Source organism: Coptis chinensis, chromosome 7 (genome assembly GCF_015680905.1).
Source record: "Coptis chinensis isolate HL-2020 chromosome 7, ASM1568090v1, whole genome shotgun sequence".
In the NCBI taxonomy this organism is placed as follows: Eukaryota; Viridiplantae; Streptophyta; class Magnoliopsida; order Ranunculales; family Ranunculaceae; genus Coptis; species Coptis chinensis.
Window position 1 is genome coordinate 49,369,087 of NC_141462.1, and position 23,008 is coordinate 49,392,094.

Below are 23,008 nucleotides of genomic sequence, written 5' to 3' on the forward strand. Positions count from 1 at the left end.
GCAAATTACATGAGGCACTTAGGTCCTCTATTTATAGGGGTTACAATGAGTTCTAGAAGCATTCCAAATCGCTATTTGTTTCCTAATACAAATCAACTTCTTTCAGAATCCAACTTCGTCTCTGAAACTGAAAAAGAATTGGCTACAGTGTCGTTTCATGCGTCTCAGACGCAAGAGTCACGTCTCCGACGCGAGACTCTATTTTTCCTCTTTTGCTCCATCCTTCTTTCATCTTTTGCGAGCTTTGGTCCAAGCAACGAATCCTTTGGCCTTGGGCTTCCAAATAGGCTTTAAAATAGGTCCAAGTCACATATTTAATAGCTTCAATTCCTTGGCCTTCTCCATGATTGTCCACGGGCTTCCCATGTGATTTTTAATGCTCTGAATTGCTCCGTTTGACCTCCTTTTCTCTAATATTCCACAAAACTCTCTCTTTCACCTGTAGAATCATAAAACATAACTTACAAACACTATTAGTCCATTAAGATAGCTAAACAAGAGACATAATCGAGGGTTAAATTGCACTTTTTGAGCACTTATTAATACCCCATGGATCTCAAAAAGGAACAATCAAGGCAGTCTAGGAGAAAGCAAATGCTTAACTTTGCCACTTTAAGCTCTCCATATTCATTTATATAGACTGTTTTAAGAGGTTTGTTCCATGTATTACGTGCACTCTGAGCTCTTTCGTCTCCAAAAAAACTCAGCCAAATCATTGAATTGAAAAAAAAAATAGTTTAATATCCAAGAAATGGGCCTCAACCCCCTAGTTTAGATCCGGGTTCATGTAAACTCTTCCCCTTCGCGCCGTACTATAAAACCTTCCTATTTCTGATGCCTCATGACATAAGCTCCCTATTTTTGTGATTATACAAAACAAGAAATTGGTCCCAAGGCCCAATTTCAATTTAAAACAACTCTAGAGGACATAGTTTTTTTTTATAATCACTCACAAGGACAAATTTCGAGTGAAAATAACCTTGAAAACCAATTTTCGCGTGAAAATAACCCTCAAGGACAAATGGCCCAGATTTGAAATAAATATTTTCCGATTTTACCTTTTCTGTCATTTTACTATGAACAATGAGTGTTCATACATTCTGTTGATGTATGAACAATGATTGTTTATACCCAAATAGGTGAACGTACCTTATACAATATATTGATGTATGAACAATGATTATTCATAGATCATGTTGAGGTATAAACAATAATTGTTCATACTCCAATAGGTATTCTTATTGATCATACATACATTATGTTGAGGTATGAACATTAATTGTTCATACCCCAAATAGGTATGAACAATGATTGTTCATACTTTAATAAGTGTTCTTAATGATCATACATTATATTTAGGTATGAACATTGATTGTTCATACCCCAAATAAGTATGAACAATTATTGTTCATACCCTAATATATGTATAAACAATGACTGTTCACAGCTCGTTGATGTATGAACAATGATTGTTCATACCCAAAATAGGTATGAACAATTATTTTTCATATATAAACAATTATTGTTCATACTCCAATAAGTGTTCTTATTGATCATACATTATATTTAAGTATGAACACATATTGTTCATATCTATTTTGGGTATAAACATTTATTGTTCATATCTGCTTTGGGTTCATGTTTTTTTGTTGGTATGAACACGTAAGTAGGTATGAATAATCAATGTTCATACCTACTTAAGGTATGAACAATCAATGTTCATATTTGTTTTGGGTATGAACATTTATTGTTCATATATGTTTTGGGTATGAACAATCAATGTTCATATCTGTTTTGGGTTCATATTTTTTTTAAGTAGGTATGAACATATATCTAGATATGAACATTGATTGTTCATATATGGTTTGGGTATGAACAATCAATGTTCATATATGTTTTGGGTATGAACATTTATTGTTCATATATGTTTTGGGTATGAACAATCAATGTTCATATCTATTTCAGGTATGAACATTCATTATTCATATTTGTTTTGTTCATAGTCCAATAGGTATGAACACTCATTGTTTATAGCTAATGTTCATAATTAGAGGTATAAACAATAATTGTTCATATCTATTTTGGGTTCATGTTTTCATAGCCACAATCAATGTTCATAGCTGATGTTCAACATGGGTAGGTATTTCATACCTATTGTGGGTATGAACAATCAATGTTCATAACTAGATCAATGTTCATACATGGATAAGTATGAACAATGTTTGTTCATAGCTTAAATAGATATGAACACTCATTGTTCATAGCTAATGTTCATAATTTGGGGTATGAACAATCAATGTTCATAGCTAATTAATGTTAATACATGGACATGTATGAACAATCAATGTTCATAATGTTTCAGTTGGGTCGGGCCGTTTATTTTTTTTCTTCAGGGGTATACTTGACATTTCATCTACCCGAGCCATTGTTATTTCGCGTCAAAGGTAAACTTAGACTTTCATCCACCTGGTCCCTGTGAGTGATTAAAAAAAAAGGTGTCCTCGAAAGTTCCTTTTTCGACCGATTTGTCCTATAGAGTCGCTCCCTGTATACAAAAATCACGATCTCTTTCTTATCTCTCAATCTCTTTCTATTCCTCTTTTACCCTTTGCAGAAAAAAAAAAAAAAACCCCCATTTTCATTCCTTAGTTTCTCTCCTTCAATCAATTTCCATCTCCTTCAATCATTTAAATGAAAAAGAACACTAATTCAACTTCGATAACACACAATAATTCAATATTGAAATTATAATAACAAGTTTCGACGACAAAGAAATTAGGTTTGATGAAAAAGAAACATTTTTCAACAATGAAGAAACATGGTTTCATGATGACGAAACACGATTCTACTATGAAAAATCACTCTAGCTCTTTCTCATTTCGATTGATTGTTGTGAATCTTTGTTTTTGTTTTATTGATTTTTTTTTCTTCATAATTTAAATAAATTGGGTTCCCGTGACTATGTAAATTTGTTTTCACATAAAAATTTATGTATGCAAATTTATTTTTACATATTGATTTTTCTCAGTAGATCCCGTGACTGACTATGTAAATATGGTTTTACATAATCATTTTAGTATACAAATTTCTTTTTACATAACGATTTTTATGTGCGGATATGAGTATGTAACTATGTAAATTTGTTTTTACATGGATATTTCAGTATGCAAATTTATGTTTACATTGTGATTTCTCTGCATATCTCATGACTATGTAAATTTGTTTTTACATAATCGTTTTAGTATGCAAATTTTTTTTACATAATGATTTTTATGTGCGGGTGTGAGTCTATGACTATGTAAATTTGTTTTTATATGGAAATTTCAGTATGCAAATTTATGTTTACATAGTGATTTCTCTGCATATCTCATGACTATGTAAATTTGTTTTTACGTGGAAATTTCAGTATGCAAATTTATCTTTACATAGTAATTTTTCTCTGTAAATTTATTTTTACATACTGATTTTCATATTAGAGATGTTTGTGTTCTAAAGAATTTTGATTCAGCGATATCATTGCTTGACATATCTTGTGTGATATACGTTCTCCCATTGCGCCACAAACGAGTGTTGGATCTTGTTTCTTTTGAGTAACAAGTGTTGGATCTACAAATCTACAATCATATTTTCTTTTTCTTTTTAATGTTCCAATCATTTATTCTTTTTATTTTTCCATTTCAAATTTTTTTGAAGATAAAAATTTAATCTTTGTGTTTTTTGGGTTGTTTTTTTTTTTTTTTGTCTCCAACGGAAAGAGGATGTAGAAGGAGAGAACATGGATCTTTTGGAGGTGGAGGGGTATTTTGGTTAGTGTCTGATTATGGTTTTGCAATTTAAAAAACAGAGGGTTTTTATCACTTTGTCCGTGTAAATGGGGTTTTTATGTAACCAGTTGAAGGTAGAGGGAGATTAAACGCAAAAGCTGATTTAATATCAGGGTTTTAAAATGGTTACATCTTCTTCTAACATCATTTCTTGATTTCTTTCCATCAGAACTAGCAAATCCTTGCTGTGAATTGAAATAAATTGGTTTAAGAAGTTATAAAAGAATTAAAATGAGTGATTTTCCCCATTTTTTTTCAAAACTCATAAAGGTAAAGTGAAGAGTAAAGATAGAATGAGACCTTATTAAAGAAATGGTATAATAAGACTTTACTTTTTGATATTTTGAGAGAGCAAGTAAGCCGCGACTTTGCAAAGATTTTCTGCTCGACTTAATTGTGTGTTACTTGACTTCTTGTCATAGTTACATGCCATACTACTTAATAGTTACACTGGGGATTTGGTATGACGCTCATACACCTATTATAAAAAATACTATGTTGTGGCTTCACGTTTAAAAAACAGAGTCAAAAAATTTAAGGGGGCGGTAGTAAAATATTTGAACTTATTTTGAGTGTGTGTGTGTGTGTGGGGATCTTCTATGTATTCATAAATTTTCATACTGATAATACATATAACATAATAGTTCTTCAAAAATTTTGGGGGGCGACTGCCCCCCTCCACCCCTTGTCTCCATCTATGCATACACTTGCTTGCTAGGTGAACTATATGAATGAAAGTAGACTGGATTAATGGATTTATATATTGTTCTCTTCATTGATACCATCTGTTCCATTTTTTATGTTGTTGAGACTTCAAATTAGACTCCACTTGGGTTGTCGATCTGCTCCATAGGGCACTCATGGTACTCCAGAATGGCGTCTTTTCACCCTCATTTTCTCTTTCCTTATGTGTAGTAAACCTACTTCTGTGATTTAATCGGTTTTATATTATTATATACAATTATATCTTCAAAATATTTTAATATAGAATAGCAACAACCATTAAATGTATTAATAAAAATTGTTATTAATTAGTAGGCATTGTTATCCTTTTTCTTATTTTTTTATTTTTTTTTAAAAAAATTAGTTGTTTTTATCTAATTTGTAGTTTCATAAAAAAAAAATTATCTCATTCTTATGTAATATTAATATTGCAATTTCAATGCATTTGGTGTGACAAAATTTGCAAAGCTCTCTGGTTCAATTTGATTGATTGAATAAAAAATAGTTATTAGTGGGGAAAAAAAATAAAAAATAGTCAAAATATAACTTTTTTGGATGAGAATATATATTAAAAAATATTTAGTAAAACTTTAAAGAAGATAGTATAGATACGTGGCTTAACAAGAAAAGTAGTATGGCATGTAACTATGACATTGGTAAGCACCATAGTATTTCTTTACAAAAAGAGAATAAAACAATGTTTGACTTTAATCTTTGACCATAGTTCTCAATCTCTCTTCAATATAGATATGTAGATCTGGTTTTGCTGCTGGTTCTTTCTCTCTCCTCTCTCTTTGTATTTTGAGGAACCCATCACTCTTCAACCAATCACTCCTCAAAATTCCATCCATTTGCAGTTATGGAATATTAATCTTGTTAGGATCCGATAATATCGGCGAGGATTTTTCTCATTTGTTTCGAGAAAACGGTGTTTTCTCAGTGTTATCGGTCGATATGACCGATTAAATCGGCAACTGAGTATTAACTGAGAAATCGGATAAAAGCATATCGCTCAACCCCCAAGATGTGATTAATCGGGGATTTAATCCGATATTAACTGCTTAGAGAATAACTGAGTAAGTCCTTGATTGTCACAATTAAACGTGATAAATTAAAAAGTAAATCAGAGAGTAAATAACAAAAAGAGAGCACGACCACACCAAAGTACCAAACACTATCTGGTATCTACTATGTGATTTTTTTTTTTCTATAGCGTATCTGCTCTGTGTTGGGACTTGGGAGGGTAGGCAGCAGTGCAATAGTAATTTAGTAAATGATTGTCATGGACCCCAGCCTGTCCAAAGAAGGGTAGATACACTTCTGCTAAAAGAAATAAAATAAACGTGAGGTTCTTATTGAGATTGAATGATACTTACATAGTATCATTAGTACACTTCCTAGAGAGACTCACCAGACTTTCCTGTCTCCTTCCGGAGGAAAGTGATCGACTCTTTTGCTACTATCAAATGGAAATGTCAAAATGTTTAAGATCTAATATGCACCATTGGGCATCTTTAACACAACAGAATGAAACGCAAACATGCATGTTTCTCCCAAGTTTTGGTCAATATAGAATGCCCCACCCTTGATATGTGGATCTTGTGATATATTTCAAGTTCCTATCAACACCTAGAGTGCTTAGGAAAAGGACAGGCGTGTAGTATGGTCAATTTTGGAAATCAAATATGCACTAAAGGATTGCTGTATACAATAAATTGGTTCAGATGACCAATTTCGGGCCAAATCACTCTAGACGACAACGTTTTTTAGAAATCACTCACAAAATCAAATTCCACGTTGACTTGGTCTTTTCCTTAAATACTATTTTTACTCTTCCGTGTTTTATATACAAGAAATCACACACTCTTCGTTGCTTTATATTGAAGAGAGCTGGCCAGAAAACCAATTTTCAGGTGAAAATAACATGTAATTAGGGCTGTCAATGGATTTTGAAAACCCGATAACCGACCCAAACCAAACCAATAAAAAATGGTTTGAGTTTTGGTAATTTTGTTTGTCCTCTACCTACACGAGACCGAACCGAACCGAACCGAACCGATAATATATTGGTTTGGTTTTGGGTTTGTCTTCCACCGAACCGATATGAACCTGAACCGATAAGATGACATTTTAGTAACATTTATGATTAATTTTGTATATGTTTATCAATTGTGTGGCTAAAATTAATTGATTTAATTTAGGAGTTAATTGATGTGTGAACGTGTTTTTTACCCTCTCAGTCTCGATGTCTCACTTCCTCCTTTTTCTCCCCTTCTTTTTCCTTACACTATTCTTTTTATACTTCCCCCTCTCGCACCCCAGCCGTCCACTTGTCCTCTCATCTCTCGCTCCTCGGCCGTCCACGTGTAGGGTTTTGGTCCACCTTTACGCTCCGCGGTATGATACTATACACTCGACTCGGTCGCTTGTCTTACTTCGGGCCCACTATTCCCAGCTATCCTCTACTCCCGCATTTAATTGTTATGGCTTGCGTTGGCCCATCGACCTGTGATCTCGATAGTCGCGGATTCTACCACTACAGATGCCCCTTCTCGATGCCGCGGCCTATGAGATTGGTCCGGGATCGAGAATTCTATCCTTCTTTTCTTTAATTGGGTCTGATTGGTCTTCCCTCGGGGTTTGCACACGCTGCAGGCCACTCATTGGGCGCCGTTCCTGTGCCTCCTCGTGTTCTACACCCCTACGTGTCAAGCTCCTAGCGGTTCCTCTGCTGTCCCTTCGGTTTCCGCACCTTGACAATTACCCTTTTGCCCTTGCCCTATTTAAACTCCCACTTCCATTCTTTCTCCCACTTTCTTCATTTGGCTTTTCTTGCTTTACGTTTCTTTCCCCCTCTCCAACTTCACTGCACTTTTTCCCTTGAATTCATTCTCCCAGGCGTGGCTCCGGTCGGATTTTGACGTTGTTGGACTCAGTTTCAGGTTTGTCTTTCTTGGTTCTTGCTACTCTTATCGTTTTATCCGCATTTTTTGCTTCTACGCCTTCCCATTACAGCTCCACCCATAACTGTTAGAACCCTCTCTCTCCACTAGTCTGTTCATCTTCTCGTCGATGTCGGCAACGGCCTCTGAGAACCCTTCTTCCTCTCCCTCTGACGATTCTTCGCCCTCTAGATCTACCGAGGTGGCCTCTCCACCTCCAATGGCCGTTACGGCGGCCCCCTCTACTTCCGGCCGCTTCCTTGCCCCTTTACTGCCGCCTTCTAGATATCGTAGGCCAAACTTAAATGCGATTAGAGCTGCCTACGACATTCCAGCCGACATTTTGATAGAACACGTGCCGTCCGTCACCCACTATCCCCACTTAGTGCCTCCGCGGTCCGGGTGCCTAGTTGCGACAGTAGGTCAGATTGTCGCAGGGCTGCGGCTCCCTCTCACCGTACTGGATGTGGAGGTGTGTAACCACTTCAACATCCCTCCCTGCCAAGGCATCGACAACTTCTGGCGGATCATGTATGCCGCAAACTACTACAACAGGACCGGCAACCCTCAGATAACCTGCCGCGACCTTATCTCCCAGTATTTTCTAAAGAAAAGTACCAAGGATGTGGGTATAGGATACCAATCCTTCTATGTCCGCCCCCAAAAGAAAACTTTCTTACTCCGCGTCACTACCTCGGATAAATAGTGGCATCACTACCCGCTGTATGTTTCCGGTAACTTCCTGCCTGCAGACCTCCCGGCAGGAGTGACACTCAATCACCTCATTTTCCAGTCTAGCGGTGAGTTTTGCTACCGTCTTTTCTTCTTTCGGCTTCAGTTTCGCGAACTAACATAGATTTCTTGTTTGTGCTTCTTCTCGGGTTGGCGGTCCGATTCCAAATCCGAGTATACTCAGCTACCTCGCCCCATATTCGACGGACTCGTGACCTTGCATCGCCTTGCTTAAACGCGTTTGAGCGTTAATCCCTCATCGGTACTCCTTTGCTCGAAGTCCCCAACCGTGACTTCTGGGTTTTTCGCCTTTTACCGTCCACCCTCCCAAGGAACGCAGACCCGAGCCTCACCACCCGCAAAACCGTTACCATCTCTCATCCTCATCGCCGCCCGACCTACTCGAGGTTCTCACTCCACGCCCATGCGACCGGGTCATCTCCCCTCGGTCCGCGTCATCGAGCGGTTTCCTCCTATAAAGCCATCTCCACTTGGGAGGATCAATACACCCTCCCCACTCCCCTTCTGCGAACATGGATCTCTCCCAGATGAAGTTGTTTGATAGCGATGAGGATGAAGTAACGGAAGTCTCCCCCTCCACGGTGGCCGTTCCTGTTGAGGGGCCGCCGACCAAACGTCAAAGGACGGTAGCTATCGAGGACCCCTTCCCCATTTCGGCGAGGAAGATGCTCCCCCTCCCGCCCCTCGGCGTCCAGGAAAAGAAGTTGCTCCTTCCGCCGACTTTGCCCCAGTTTTCAAGGTACGCCACCGCAGAGTCAATGTTGAGGACTCGACTCTTGAGAATCCCGCGATGGCATCCTCAATCTTCTACGGCTCCCATCTGCCAAAGGACCGGGCTTATGCCGACGCCGGCACCTTTGAACATCACCGCACCTCCCTGTATACCAACTGGGAGAAGGTATTTTCCATCCCTCCTGCTTTTTTTTTTTGATGTACTCATCTTGTCTGTACATACTTAGGTGAGTTTGAACATGTTGTACATGATCCGTGGTCTGTTTAATGCTCGGTCTAAGGTAGATTCCCTGGAGAAAGAGGTCGACGGTCTGAGAGCCACCTGTGTACGACTCCAACAAGAGCTAGATGCCGCCGACTTGGCGAAATCCCGGGCTCAGGATGAACTGAGGATCGCGGAGCGCAACCATCAGGATTATATGGACTCGGTCAATGACCGCCTGAGCCAGCAGCGCACCTCTCTCCTCCAACAGCACCAGCAAGATACAACGGTATTTCTAGACCAACACAAGGCAGATATGACTACCCTCCAGGCCGGCCCATTACCGGTCTTTGGCTAACAAGAGAGTTGCTAGGAAGATCCAAGAGGAGCACTCACGGCTTCTCAAGGAAGGCTGCCTCCTACCTGAGGTGTCGCCGAGCCCCGTTGGTGAGGAGGTGATCACCGCGGTTACACCCGGGCCGGAGGGGTCGGCTGGACCTGGGGACACTGTTGAAGAGCTAGAAGAAAACCGGGAAGCCGTTGATGAAGCCTGTGCTAGGGCCGCTACCGTTTCTGCCGAAGACACCGCTGATGTTTCCGCTGAAAAGACCCCTGTTGGTGACTTTGTTGATGCCACCTCGGATGCCAGTTTAGCTTCACCATGATTCTGAACTTGCCTTGTTTGTGTTTTCCTTAGGCTCTGAATGTCTTAATTGTAGCGCCCCAAACACTTTTGAACACTGTTATGTGAAATTCTCTCCTTATGTAAGGCGTTTTGCATGAAATTGTAACTTGCTGACCATGTGGGTCTCCTATCGGAGATGTCCCGCTTTCACATGTTATGTTTAACTTCAATGTTTGCTGTTTCTAATCTTGTGCACATTTGATTCTAATCCCCCATTTCTCCAACTGATATGCCTGTCGGGGCATTACCTTGCCCCTTCGTTCGATTCGGACTCCATATCTGCGAAGGGATCTTCCCCTCGCTCTTTCCACTACCGATAGGCCGGCTAGGGCATTGCCTTACCCCTGATTTTGATTTGGACAAAATGTCCGCGAAGGCCCCCGCTCTCTGTGACCGGTAGGCCGGCTGGGGCATTGCCTTGCCCCTGAATTTGATTTGGACAAAATGTCCGCGAAGGGCTCTTCCGCCCTGCTCTCTATGACTGGTAGGCCGGCTGGGGCATCTGGGGCATAGCCTTGCCCCTGAGTTTAATTCGGACAAAATGTCTGCGAAGGGCTCTTCGGCCCTGCTCTCTATGACTGGTAGGCCGGCTGGGGCATAGCCTTGCCCCTGAGTTTGATTCGGACAAAATGTCCGCGAAGGGCTCTCCCCGCTCTCTATGACCGGTAGGCTGGCTGGGGCATTGCCTTGCCCCTGAATTTGATTTGGACAAAATGTCCGCGAAGGGCTCTTCCCCCCCCCCCGCTCTCTATGACCGGTAGGGCGACTGGGGCATTTCCTTGCCCCTGAATTTGATTTGGACAAAATGTCCGCAAAGGGCTCTCCCCCCCCCGTTCTCTATGACCGGTAGGCCGGCTGAGGCCTTGCCTTGCCCCTAAGAGGACTGAGAGTTGAACCTTGCCCCTAAGAGTGACGGTCATTTGTTAATTACCCAAAAGAGCGGTTGTATTATATATGTACAAACAGCCCACATCTCTTGCCCAGACTGGCCTTACATTCAGACATGAAATTTCTTCAACATTCTAATATTCCAATGCCTGTCTATCATCTTGCCATCCTCGATTTGTAGTCGGTATGTGCCGGCTCCTCCGACGCCCACCACTATGTACGACCCTTCCCAATTAGGTCCCAACTTTCCTTCGTTTGTCCTTCTAGTGCTTGCGGTGACTCGTCTGAGAACCAAATCGCCGGTCTGGAATTTGCGGGGCCTCAGTCGCTTGTCGTATTGTCTCTGCAGGCGACGGTGATACTCCTCAAGTCTGATGCGTGCAGTGTCCCGTTTCTCCTCCGCTAAGTTCAAGTACCTAGCTAGTATGCCCCAGTTCAATCCACTGTTAACTGCCCTGGTGCGTGTGGTGGTTGCCATCATCTCCGAAGGGATCACGGCTTCGATCCCGTATGCCAATGAGAACGGCGTCTCCTTTGTAGACGTCCGCGGTGTAGTGCGGTACGCCCATAGTTCATGACTTAGTTCATCAGCCCATGCTCCCTTACGGTCTTCCAATTTTCTTTTGAGGTTGTTCATGATTGTCTTGTTCGACGACTCGGCTTGACCATTCCCCTCTGGGTTGTACGGGGCCGAGAATCCCTGTTTCACATTATACGCCTGCAAGAAGTCTCTCACCCTTGACCCCGTGAACTGCGTTCCATTGTCCGCGATGATAGTGTGTGGCAACCCAAATCTACAGATAATGTTTTCCCATAAAAACTTGATCACCTGCTCTTCCCTGACATGTTGCAAGGCCACAGCCTCCACCCACTTAGTGAAATAATCCGTGGCAGCTAGCATGAACCTTCTCTTCCCCTTTGCCATTGGCAGTGGACCCACGATATCCATGGCCCACATGGCAAATGGCCACGGACTGGATACGTTGTGCAGCGGTTCCGCTGGCGCAAATATTAGTTGAGCAAATCGCTGACATTTCCCACATTTCTTGGCAAATTCCACCGCGTCTCTCTTCATATGAGGCCGGTACCCTGCGTCAACAATCGATCGCGCCCGTTGTTCTTCCCGAATGGCTTCCATGATCCCGGCATGAAGCTCCGCCAATACCTCTCGTGCCAAACTTGGTTCCAGGCATCTTAGTAGTGGTCCATCAAAATTCTTTCGGTACATTTCTCCCTCTACCAGAATATACCTGCGCGCAGTTTGCTATTATCTCCTCCTTTCCATCTCGTCAACCACCTCTCCTCCTTCCAAGAAATGTTTTATAGGGCTCATCCAACCTCTTTCCCCCTCCGCAGCTTGATATACTTCGACCTCCTTTGCAATACTTGACCGTTCTAATTTCCTTATCCTCAAGGTTCTCTCCTCTGACCCCGGTATTGCTGCTGCGACATAGGCAAGGGCGTCCGCATGCTGATTCTCCCCGCGGCCCAAATGTACAAACCTGATTTTCTTGAACTCGGCTGCCTTGCAATGCACCACTTCCAAGTATTTAGCCATCCGAGCACACCTAGCCACGAATCCAACATTCACCTAACATATCACTAGGTTGGCATCCGAATAAACAGTTAACTCGCTGACTCCTAACTCCCCGACCATTTCTAACCCTGCTATCACGGCTTCATACTCCGACTCATTACTTGTGGCCGTGAACCCGAAGCCTCATGGACAACTTCGATTCGATTCGTTATGCGGGGTGACCAACACTACGCCTATTCCGTTGCCCGCATCTGTCGCTGACCCGTCCGCGAGCACTCTCCACCCATTCCTTTTATCCCAGGGATCCGATCCATCTGGCTCTCCCTCCTGTTCGGGCTCCATGAGCATCTCTTCCCCCCAAGTGGGGTCTTTTGCTGGGAAATCAGCTAGAAACTCCGCTACCGCCTGAGCCTTTTCCGCGGTTCTCACTTGATACTGTACTTCATAGGAACTCAACATTACCGCCCATTTGAGCATTCTTCCCGATTTCTCCGCCCTCAAAGCCTGCTTGAGAGGTAGGTTTGTCAGCACCACCACTGAATCCACCTCAAAGTAAGGTTTCAACTTCAATGCTGAAAATATCAGTGCCAAGGCATACTTCTCCACTTTGCTGTACCGAGTCTCCGCCTCCAGCAGCGTTTTGCTCTGGAAATACACCGGTCTTTCGATCTTGTCTACTACTCGGACGAGGACTGAGCTTACCTCATATTCAGACACCCCCAGATATAAGTATAACTTTCTCCGCCCGGGCTCGATAGCGATAAGGCGCCCGCCCCAAGTACCTCTTCAATTCTTGAAAAGCCTCCTCGCAAGCTGGCGTCCACATGAAATCTGGCGTCCTTCTCAACAATCTATACATCGGCCTGCATTTGTCGGATGACTTGGATATGAACCGATTTAAGGCCGCGACCCGTCCCGCCAGCCTCTGTACTTCCTTAACGTCCCGGGGTGACGACATCTCTATTAGTGCTCGTATTTGCTCGGGATTGGCCTCTATTCCCCGGTGAGTCACAATATAACCCAGAAACTTCCCGGTGGTAACTCCAAATGTACATTTCTCGGGATTCAACTTCAGATTATGTGCCCGCAATATGCCAAATGTCTCTTTCAGCCCCTCCATATGCTCTTCTTCTGACATGCTTTTCTCTACCATGTCGTCGATGTATACCTCAATGCTCTTCCTTATTTTGCTCGCAAACATCTTCTCCCCCAATCGCTGGAACGTAGCCCCGGCGTTCTTCAAACCAAATGGCATCCTTGTGTAACAATATGTACCCCCCCCTCCACTACAAATGATGTCTTCTCCTGATCCGGTCCATACATCGCGACTTGGTTGTACCCCATCGAGGCGTCCATGAAAGAGAAAATCTTGAATCCCGCCGTCCGATCTACTAGCTCATCCACCCGCGGCATTGGATAACTGTCCTTGGGGCACTCGGAGTTTACATCCGTAAAGTCTACACACATACGGACCTTCCCATTCTTTTTAGGTACCGCGACTATGTTGGATAACCAATCTGAGAATTCTACTTCCCGAATTATGCCCGCTCTTTTCAGCCTCACAACCTCTTCGCGGATCTCTTTCGCATATCTCGGCCTAACATTGTGCATCTTCTGTCTCACCGGCCTGGCGTCCTCCCTCATGTGTAGTCGATGACACGCGAACTCGGGGTCCAACCCAGTGATCTCTTCGATAGTCCAAGCAAATACGTCTTCATTCTCCGAGAGGAACTGCACCAATTTATTTTTCCACTCCTTTGACAAATTCGACCCCACCGATGTGAACTTTTCTTCTTCCCCAGTTCCCACATTTACTAACTCGATCTCATCCAGCGTTTTTGTTACCACCGGCGTCTCTGCCTCCTCTTCCGCGGAGGCAATAATCAGAATCGCTATGCACGCCTTTTTTCGGTTTCGAGGTCTCCTCCTCGTCCCTCTGAATCATCATTTTCACTGTTCCCTGATGGCTGTTCGCGCTGTCACCTGGTCTCCGCGGACTTCATGCATCCCCGTTAGAGTGGGAAATCTGATCACCTGGTAATACGTGGATGGTACCGCTTTCATCTCATGGATCCATCGTCTGCCAAGAATGGCGTTGTACTGTGAGTTCGCGTCCACCACCTTGAACTGCGAGAACACCGTCACTGGTCCTGTGGTCACGGGCAACAGAAGCTCTCCCAGTGGCTCGGTCATACTCCCATTGAACCTGTACAAGTTAGTCCGTGATAGCCTCAGCTGTTTCCTACTTATCTTCATTTCTTCCATCGTCCCCACGAATAGCAAATCCACCGCACTGCCGCAGTCAATCAAGACCCTTTTCACCATGTAATTTCCCATGGCCACCGTGATCACCAGTGCATCCTCATGTGGACTATCCACCATTCTCAAGTCCGCGTCTGTAAACACGATACTTCCTTTGCCGATCGCAGGCCAAGGGACTGGCCGAGAATACCCTGCCTCCTCATTAACTTGTTGGATGCTAGCTGTCCGCCGTATCCGATCCCGATGAGCATTGTGACTCAAGATTTCCCCACTAAATATGACATTTATTGTACCCATAATTCTCCCCGAGTTCGGCAGCCGCTCCGCTTTCTCTTTACCCTTAGTAAACTCCTTAAGCATCCCTCTCCCTATCATCTTTTGTACCATCCACTTGAGGGCATAGCATTCGTTCGTTTCATGATTCTGTATCTGAAGATATGCACAATAAGGTTTGCTTGGTATTTCGTTGGGCTTGCTCCGCGGACCTTCATAGCCTTGTAAACCCTGAATCAGTGGTAACAGTTCACTCAGCGGCCTGTCCACTGGTATCGGATCCACTTCTCGATATGGCTTCCGTTCTCTATACTCTCTCCGGCCTTCGACGCAACTCTTTTCTAGCCGTGAAGTGTAACCACGGCGCCCACCGCTTTCTCTACCTGATGACTCGTATCTTCCACGGTCTTCGCTTCGATCCAAAGCCAGCACAACCTTCCCTGCCTTCCTTGTCTCTTTCTGCAGCGTGTCCTCATACCGTATATATTTCTCCACCCTTGGGTACAAGTCTTGTAATGATGTGATCTCGTTCTTAGCCACCGATTCGTGTACTCTTGTTCCCGGACGCAGCCCTCTCTCAAAGGCAATCACTGCAGTCCTCTCGTTCAAGTTCTCCACCTTTAATGTTTCTGCCTTGAATCTGCATAAGAATTCTCTCACTGACTCCGCGGTCCTCTGTCTTACGTTAAACAGGGCCGCTATGTCCACCACCCGCCTTTTCTGGTGTATGAAGTTGTCCACGAAGGCTTTCTCCATCTCCAAGAAGTTGTGTATACTCTTTGCGGGAAGTCTATAATACCAGTCCGAGGCTCCCCCTTTCAAGCTTGCTGGGAACATCATGCACCGTAATCCGTCGTACCTGGGTTCCTGCCACAGCGGCATTTGCTGCCGAAAATGGTGGATGTGGTCCGCTGGATCTCCTGTCCCGTCGTACCTTTCAAACCTAGGCTGGTTGAACCGCTTTGGGACCTCCGCCCTCCAAATTGCGTCCGCCAATGGGTTGCGGTTCAACCCCGCCACTACCTGGTTCGCCGTCCCGGATGTACCTTTTGCTTGCTCCAAACTCGTTTTCAGATCATTGGCAATCATCTCCCTCACCTGTTCCCTAGTAAGCCCGGCACCACCTTCTCTTCCATGTTGGGTCTCCCTTCTTCCTCTCTCACCGTTTCTGACATCTCCTTTTCTGATTCCTCTACGGTCTCCCTCTCCCTTCGCAACTCCTCGTTCTCTTCCCTCAGCCTCGCCACTTCCTCTCTTAATTGTCTCGTTTCTTCCGAAGATGATGCCGCTGTCTCTTCCATCCCTTGCTCTCCCCCATCATCTCCCACCGATTCAGCCGCCTCCTCTCTAGCCGGCACTTTCCTCGGTCGCCCTACACCTCTCTTTGCTTTCACCGCCATACCTCCTACTGCTCAACTCTCTTTACTTCCCCACAGATGGCGCCAAATGTGTGAACGTGTTTTTTACCCTCTCAGTCTCACTTCCTCCTTTTTCTCCCCTTCTTTTTCCTTACACTATTCTTTTTATACTTCCCCTCGCTTTTGACCGTCCGGCCCACTGCCCCTCTCATCTCTCGCTCCTCGGCCATCCACGTGTAGGGTTTTGGTCCACCTTTACGCTCCGCGGTATGATACTGTACACTCGACTCGGTCGCTTGTCTTACTTCGGGCCCACTATTCCCAGCTATCCTCTACTCCCGCATTCAATTGTTGTGGCTTGCGTCGGCCCATCGACCTGTGATCTCGATAGTCGCGGATTCTACCACTACAATTGATTTTATAGTGTTCAGTTTGGTTAGTTCGGTTTCGGTTTGTAATATATCTTATCGGTTCAGTTCGGTGTTGGGTTCTCAATTTTCTTATCGGTTCGGTTTCAGGTTCCAAATTTTCTTATTGGTTCGGGTTTGGATTTTCCAAAATCCGACCCAAACTGATCCATTGACAGCCTTACCTATAAGGACAAATCACTATTCATACCTATTACCCTAAATAGGTATGTTCATACCTATTTAGGGTATGAACAATGATTGTTCATAGCTTATGTTGAGGTATGAACTCCAAATATGTATGAACAATGATTGTTTATACTATAATAGGTGTTCTTACTGATCATACATTATGTTAAAGTATGAACAGTGATTATTCATACGCCCAATAGGTATGAACAATAATTGTTCACAGCTCATGTTGAAGTATAAACAGTATTGAGGTAATTGTTCATACCCCAAATATGTATGAACAGTGGTTGTTCATACTCCAATAAGTGTTTTTACTGATCATACATTATGTTGAGGTATGAACAGTGATTTTTCATATCCCAAATATATATGAACAGTGGTTGTTCATACTCCAATATGTGTTATTATTGATCATACATTATGTTGAGGTATGAACAATGTTCATACGAACAGTGATTGTTCATACCCCAAATATGTATGAATAATGAATGTTCATACTCCAATATGTGTTATTATGTTGAGAAATGGGTTAAAATGACGTTGTGGAAGTATGTCAGGATGATACACACAAAGTATCATCCTGTTGGGCACCGTTATGTCTTGGTTCGCACCAATGTTACTGGAATTTTTAGTCAAGATGATACATACAATATAATATCGTGTATGTCAGAATGATACATATAATATCGACCCGTAAGTCAGTTTTGTAACCCACTGTGTGTTCATATTTTAACAAATAGATATGTGACATATGACAACATCTTTTTAAGGCTTGGATATGGTCTTGGTGTGGGTAGGAAGTACCAGAACACACTTTAAGTCTAAATCTTGACTAACTTACTTCCTAGGTTCGAAAGTAAAATAAGAAAAGAAGGCTCGGAATTGGTTGAAGTAGTAGGCTCGGATAACTGGAGGTTCGGAATTGGTTGGAGTAGTAGGCTCGGAGAACTGGAGGTTCGGAATTGGTTGGAGTAGTAGGCTCGGAGAACCAACTCCTGAATATGAACACCAAATTCGAAACTACTAAGTTCGGAACTCCAACTCCCAATCTGAACCTGAACATGATTGGAGTAGTAGGCTCGGAGAATCAACTCCTAACTATGAACACCAAATCCGGAACTACTAAGTTCGGAACTCCAACTCCCAATCCGAACCTGAACATGTTTTCTTGTTGTTCAAGTCAATAAAGGAGACTTATTGGGAAACATGAGCTTCTAGAAGAGTCTGGATAAGACTTAACAAGAGATTGTTTTCTAGTTAAACACTAATTACTTAATTCACAAGTAATTATGGGAAATATAATCTATTCTTATAAATAGAATAGTTGAACTACGTTTTGAGTTTGATTCCTCTTCACAGGATACGTAGGCAGCCATTAAAGAACGTGGTTCAACTCATCATCTTCTAGATCTCTTCTTCTTCTTGATTCAATACTTTTCATTGTTTTTTGATCATCAACAAAATACTTGTGTTTCTAGATTAGGAAAAATCATCACACAATTGGCGCCGTCTGTGGGGAACCATACAGAATTGATTTGATTTCTTGTTTGAATTTTTTTTTTCAGTTCTAGGTTCTCCTACCCACCAATTTTTCTTAGGTTTTTTGTTCTTAAAAAAAAAATCTTCTTTTCTTCACTTTGGTTCAAAGTCATGGTTACTACAAGAGCCAACACAAATCAAGATAATGAGGGGAATAATGAGATTAATAACCCACATGTTACTGATCAAAGATAATTTGGACGTAGAAGGATCGTCGTTTTAGACAAGGACGTGAAAAAGATGAGTCTAACAATGATACCCCCTAATTTTCCATAACCAACCAAGCCATCATAGATGTTGTGATGGCTGAACGTGGTCGCATTATAGTCCAGAATTGGATCCAACTCGACACTTGAGTTCACACGAAACTGACTTCCCTTAGAATTCAAGTTCTCGAGGTACTGAATATGGACGTCCGAATGTGTTTGCCCGAAATCCACAACTTTCAATGTCACCCTCGGTACGAAGAAAACTTTCGGTTCCAAGGGAACCTTCATTGCCTCGGCGTCTCTCAGTTCCCCGATCCAGTTTTGAAAACTCCTCCACTCAATCTTGGGAACCAGAACCACGTTATCATTGAGATGAGAATTACGAGTCCAGGTCCGAGGTATAACAATGAGAGAACTCCAACTCATGAATCGACTACTCTTGCACAACTCAAGGCACAAATACTAGAGGAACTGCAAGGTTTGAAACCAACCAAGATAGATGATTCAGTCATTCAGCCAGCAATCAATGGAGACATTGGAACTCTTTTTTCATGACATGTTATGAGAGGATATATCCCCCATGATTATAAGCCACCAAAGTTCTCTAAATTTAATGGCAAAAGAGATTCGGTCTCTCATGTGCTCGGTTATCGTCAAGCAATGGTGGGTATTTCTAAGGAAGATCATTATTTGTGTCGGTATTTTGCTTCAAGTTTGCCATACTCGGCACTCATTTGGTACACGAAACTGCTCCAGGGGCATTCACGAGTTTAAGGAGCTATCCATCAATTTCATTGTGAAATTCAGTTGCAATCGACCCTACATTAAGACCGTTGATGCACTGTTTGACATGAAGATTCGGAAGGACGAGCATATTAAGGATTTCACCAAAAGATTCAATGAGGTTCAATTAGAAAAGGATTAGATGTTGATGAAAGATCCTCTAGCGGTGCATCCTGATGCTAACATGTACTGTTTCTAAGTAATGTTACACTACGTACTCTTAGCTTCTAAGAGACAAAATTGTCACAGATTTGGATCTACTTCTACAACACTGAGGGCATGATCTATGCCAATCAATTTTCAATAAAAGTTATATTTCTCTTTTTAGAGCATTGTTTCTTTTATAATTTTATGTTGGGATACTTTTTAGAAGTTGGGTGAGATATCCCATATGTTGGCCAAAGTTGTATCAGAACCTTTAGAAAGCTTTATTGGGATGATGAGTGAAAGATCTCATGTGTTATTCCCCGTGCGATGGAGAAAGTTTAACTTAGCTTGGATTTTATCCTCCTAAGAGCAGTTCTAATGCCTTATGTTTATAAGTGTCGGTCTATGCATTAGATACCAGATCATTTAAGAACTTTACAGGAAATAATACAGGGGCACACCCTACGTTCCTACAAAGCCTTATTTCTTAACAAAACTAAATGTATTTACAGGAATTGACATATGGGCAAATCCTATTTTCCTACAAAACCTTGTTTTTCTAAGATTCGCAATACAAATTTGTATAAAATATAATTTGACACTTTTGTCATTTTCCCTCAACGATCGAATGTGCAACCATCGGAGAAAAAATAGAGGCATATGTGTATACATATTTATGCAAATAGGAAATAAACACGTGACAACACTTCTGTAGTAATTGGATAATGTGTAAGTATGGGTAAGAAGTGCCAGAACATACTTTGAGCTCACTTCCAGATCAACACACTTCCTATGGAATGGAAGTGGAACTACAAGAGGAGTTGCTAGATCTTCAGAACTGACTAGTATTGCAGGACAGAAACTCCACTTCCTAGTCAGGAACTCCAAGTTTAGAAGTACATGTTCGGAACTTGTCTAAGTTCGGAACTCCACTACTTCCCAGCTAGTAAGGAACTCCACGTTCGGAACTTGTCCAAGTTTGGAACACCACTTCCTAGCTAGTCATGAACTCCACGTTCGATACTTGTCTAAGTTTTCTCGTTAGTTTGGAACTTGTCCTAACTCAGAACTCCACGTTCGGAACTTGTCCAAGTTCGGAACTCCACTTCCTAGCTAGTCATGGACTCCACGTTCGAAACTTTGTCTAAGTTTTCTAGCTAGTTTGGAACTTGTCCAAACTCGGAACTTTAGCTAGGAACTTTTCCAAGTTCGGAATTCCACTTTCTAGCTAGTCAGGAACTCCAAGCTTGGAACTCGACTTCCTCTATGAGAAGTTCAAGTTCAAAACTCCACTTCCTACCTAGTAAGGAACTTAACTTCCTCTATGGAAAGTCCAAGTTTGGAACTCCACTTCCTAGCTAGTAAGGAACTCCACGTTCGAAACCTAGTCAGCAGGAACCCTACATTCGGAACTTGTCCAAGTTCAGAACTCCACTTCCTGGCTAGCCATGAACTCCATGCTCGTAACTTGTCTAAGTCCAGATCATCACAAGGCATGGCAGGTCCAGATTTCACCAAGTTCCTAATATACAAAGTTCGACCTAAAATGCAAGGTTTAGGGCATGGTTATGGTAGGTTCGGGTTTACAATTCATTGCACTGAAGTAATGTGAAATTTTGCCTATAAATTTCAAAAAGAAAAGAGAGGCACATTGCACTATTTTTTACGCAGCTTCGTATGGCGACGTGCACCTACACTTTTACCCTTTTTACTTAAGGGTTTGAGTTACAACCCATGAAGAAAAAAGAGGGGTATCTGTGTGTACATATTTTAACAAATAGATATGTGACATATGACAACATCTTCTTAACGCTTGGATATGGTCTTGGTATGGGTAGGAAGTACCAAAACACACTTTAAGTCTAAATCATGACTAACTTACTTCCTATGTTCGAAAGTAAAATAAGAAAAGAAGGCTCGAAATTGGTTGGAGTAGTAGGCTTGGATAACTAGAGGTTCGGAATTGGTTGGAGTAGTAAGCTCGGAGAACTGGAGGTTTGGAACTGGTTGGAGTAGTAGGCTCGGAGAACCAACTACTGACTATGAACACCAAATTCGGAACTACTAAGTTCGGAACTCCAACTTCCAATCCAAACCTGAACATGGTTGGAGTAGTAGGCTCGGAGAATCAACTCCTGACTATGAACACCAAATCCAAAACTACTAAGTTCAGAACTCCAACTCCCAATCCGAACCTGAACATGTTTCCTTGTTGTTCAAGTCAATAAATGAGACTTATTGGGAAACATGAGCTTCTAAAAGAGTCTGGATAAGACTTAACAAGAGATTGTTTTATAGTTAAACACTAATTACTTAATTCACAAGTAATTATGGGAAACCTAATCTATTTTTATAAATAGAATAGTTGAACTACGCTTTGAGTTTGATTCTTCTTCACAAGATACGTAGGCAGCCATTAAAAAACGTGGTTCAACTCATCATCTTCTAGATCTCTTATTCTTTTTGATTCAATACTTCTCATTGTTTTTTTTATCATCAATAAAATACTTGTGTTTCTAGATTAGGAAAAATCATCACCCACCCACTATATAAAGGGATCAAGAAAACGAGTGAAATAATTTTTTCTTTGTGAGAGAGTGAGATAATTTTTTCCTAGGGTTTCTAAAGAGTGAGAAAGAGAGAAAACTTATGAGAGCATTCTTTGTGAGTGATTCATTCTTTGTGAGTGATTGAGAGTTGATTGTTGTGTACAATCAAAACAACTCCTCTTGTAACTTTCTTCTTTAACTAGTAGAACCAGCAATCTCACCGTGTGGACATAGGCATCTCGCCAAACCACTTTAAATCCTTGTGTTGTGGTGTGTGTTATTTATTTCGTCTCTTTACTTGTTTATTCTTTGCTAGTTGATATTGTTATTTGGGTACGTTGTGCTTGGGTTATTGTTGAAACATTTGCCTTGGTATAAAGATCACACCTTTGTGGTTGATCTTGTTGTTGTCACACGCTTCTGCATTTAGTCGTAACACTAATTAATCATACATTACGTTGATGTATGAACAATGATTGTTCATACTATATACATCAGGTCATTTCTGTTTGGCAGATGTTTATTATTTTGCGTTAAGGGTAAACTTGACCTTTTCTCTACCCGATCTGTTTTTTTATTTTGCTTCAAGGGTAAACCTTTTATCTACCCGTCTTTGTGAGTGATTAAAAAAAACGTGGTATTGGGAGTGATTTTTTCGTCTGATCTATTACTATATATTCATCACGGGATTCATGGATTCTAGTTTTCATGGAAATGAAGATCTAACTTATGGTAAATGATTTTTTCGACTTAACCTCAATTTGGTTTATTTCACATTTCCACCACTACCAAACAGGAAAGGGAAATGTTCTCAAGGAACATCTCTTTCACCTAAACACATCAAATGTGCCTATGGATCCCAAGCAATTGCCCGAGCGAGGGTGATCTTAGGACTTGGGCGAGCGCGGGTGATGTTTTAAGTTGGAAACTCCAAAATTAATAATGGGTTCGACCATAATAAAACCCCAACTAAACGCAATCAAGAGGTATAATATGACTAAGA

General features: G+C 41.9%; 1 protein-coding gene across 1 annotated transcript; it reads right to left on the bottom strand.

Annotated features, from left to right (window-relative positions):
- Positions 1-14,236: 14,236 nt before the first annotated feature.
- Positions 14,237-15,910, bottom strand: LOC147487801 (uncharacterized). The gene has a single exon (XM_086574144.1). The coding sequence runs from the start codon at positions 15,908-15,910 to the stop codon at positions 14,237-14,239; it is 1,674 nt and encodes a 557-aa protein (XP_086430270.1).
- Positions 15,911-23,008: the final 7,098 nt, after the last annotated feature.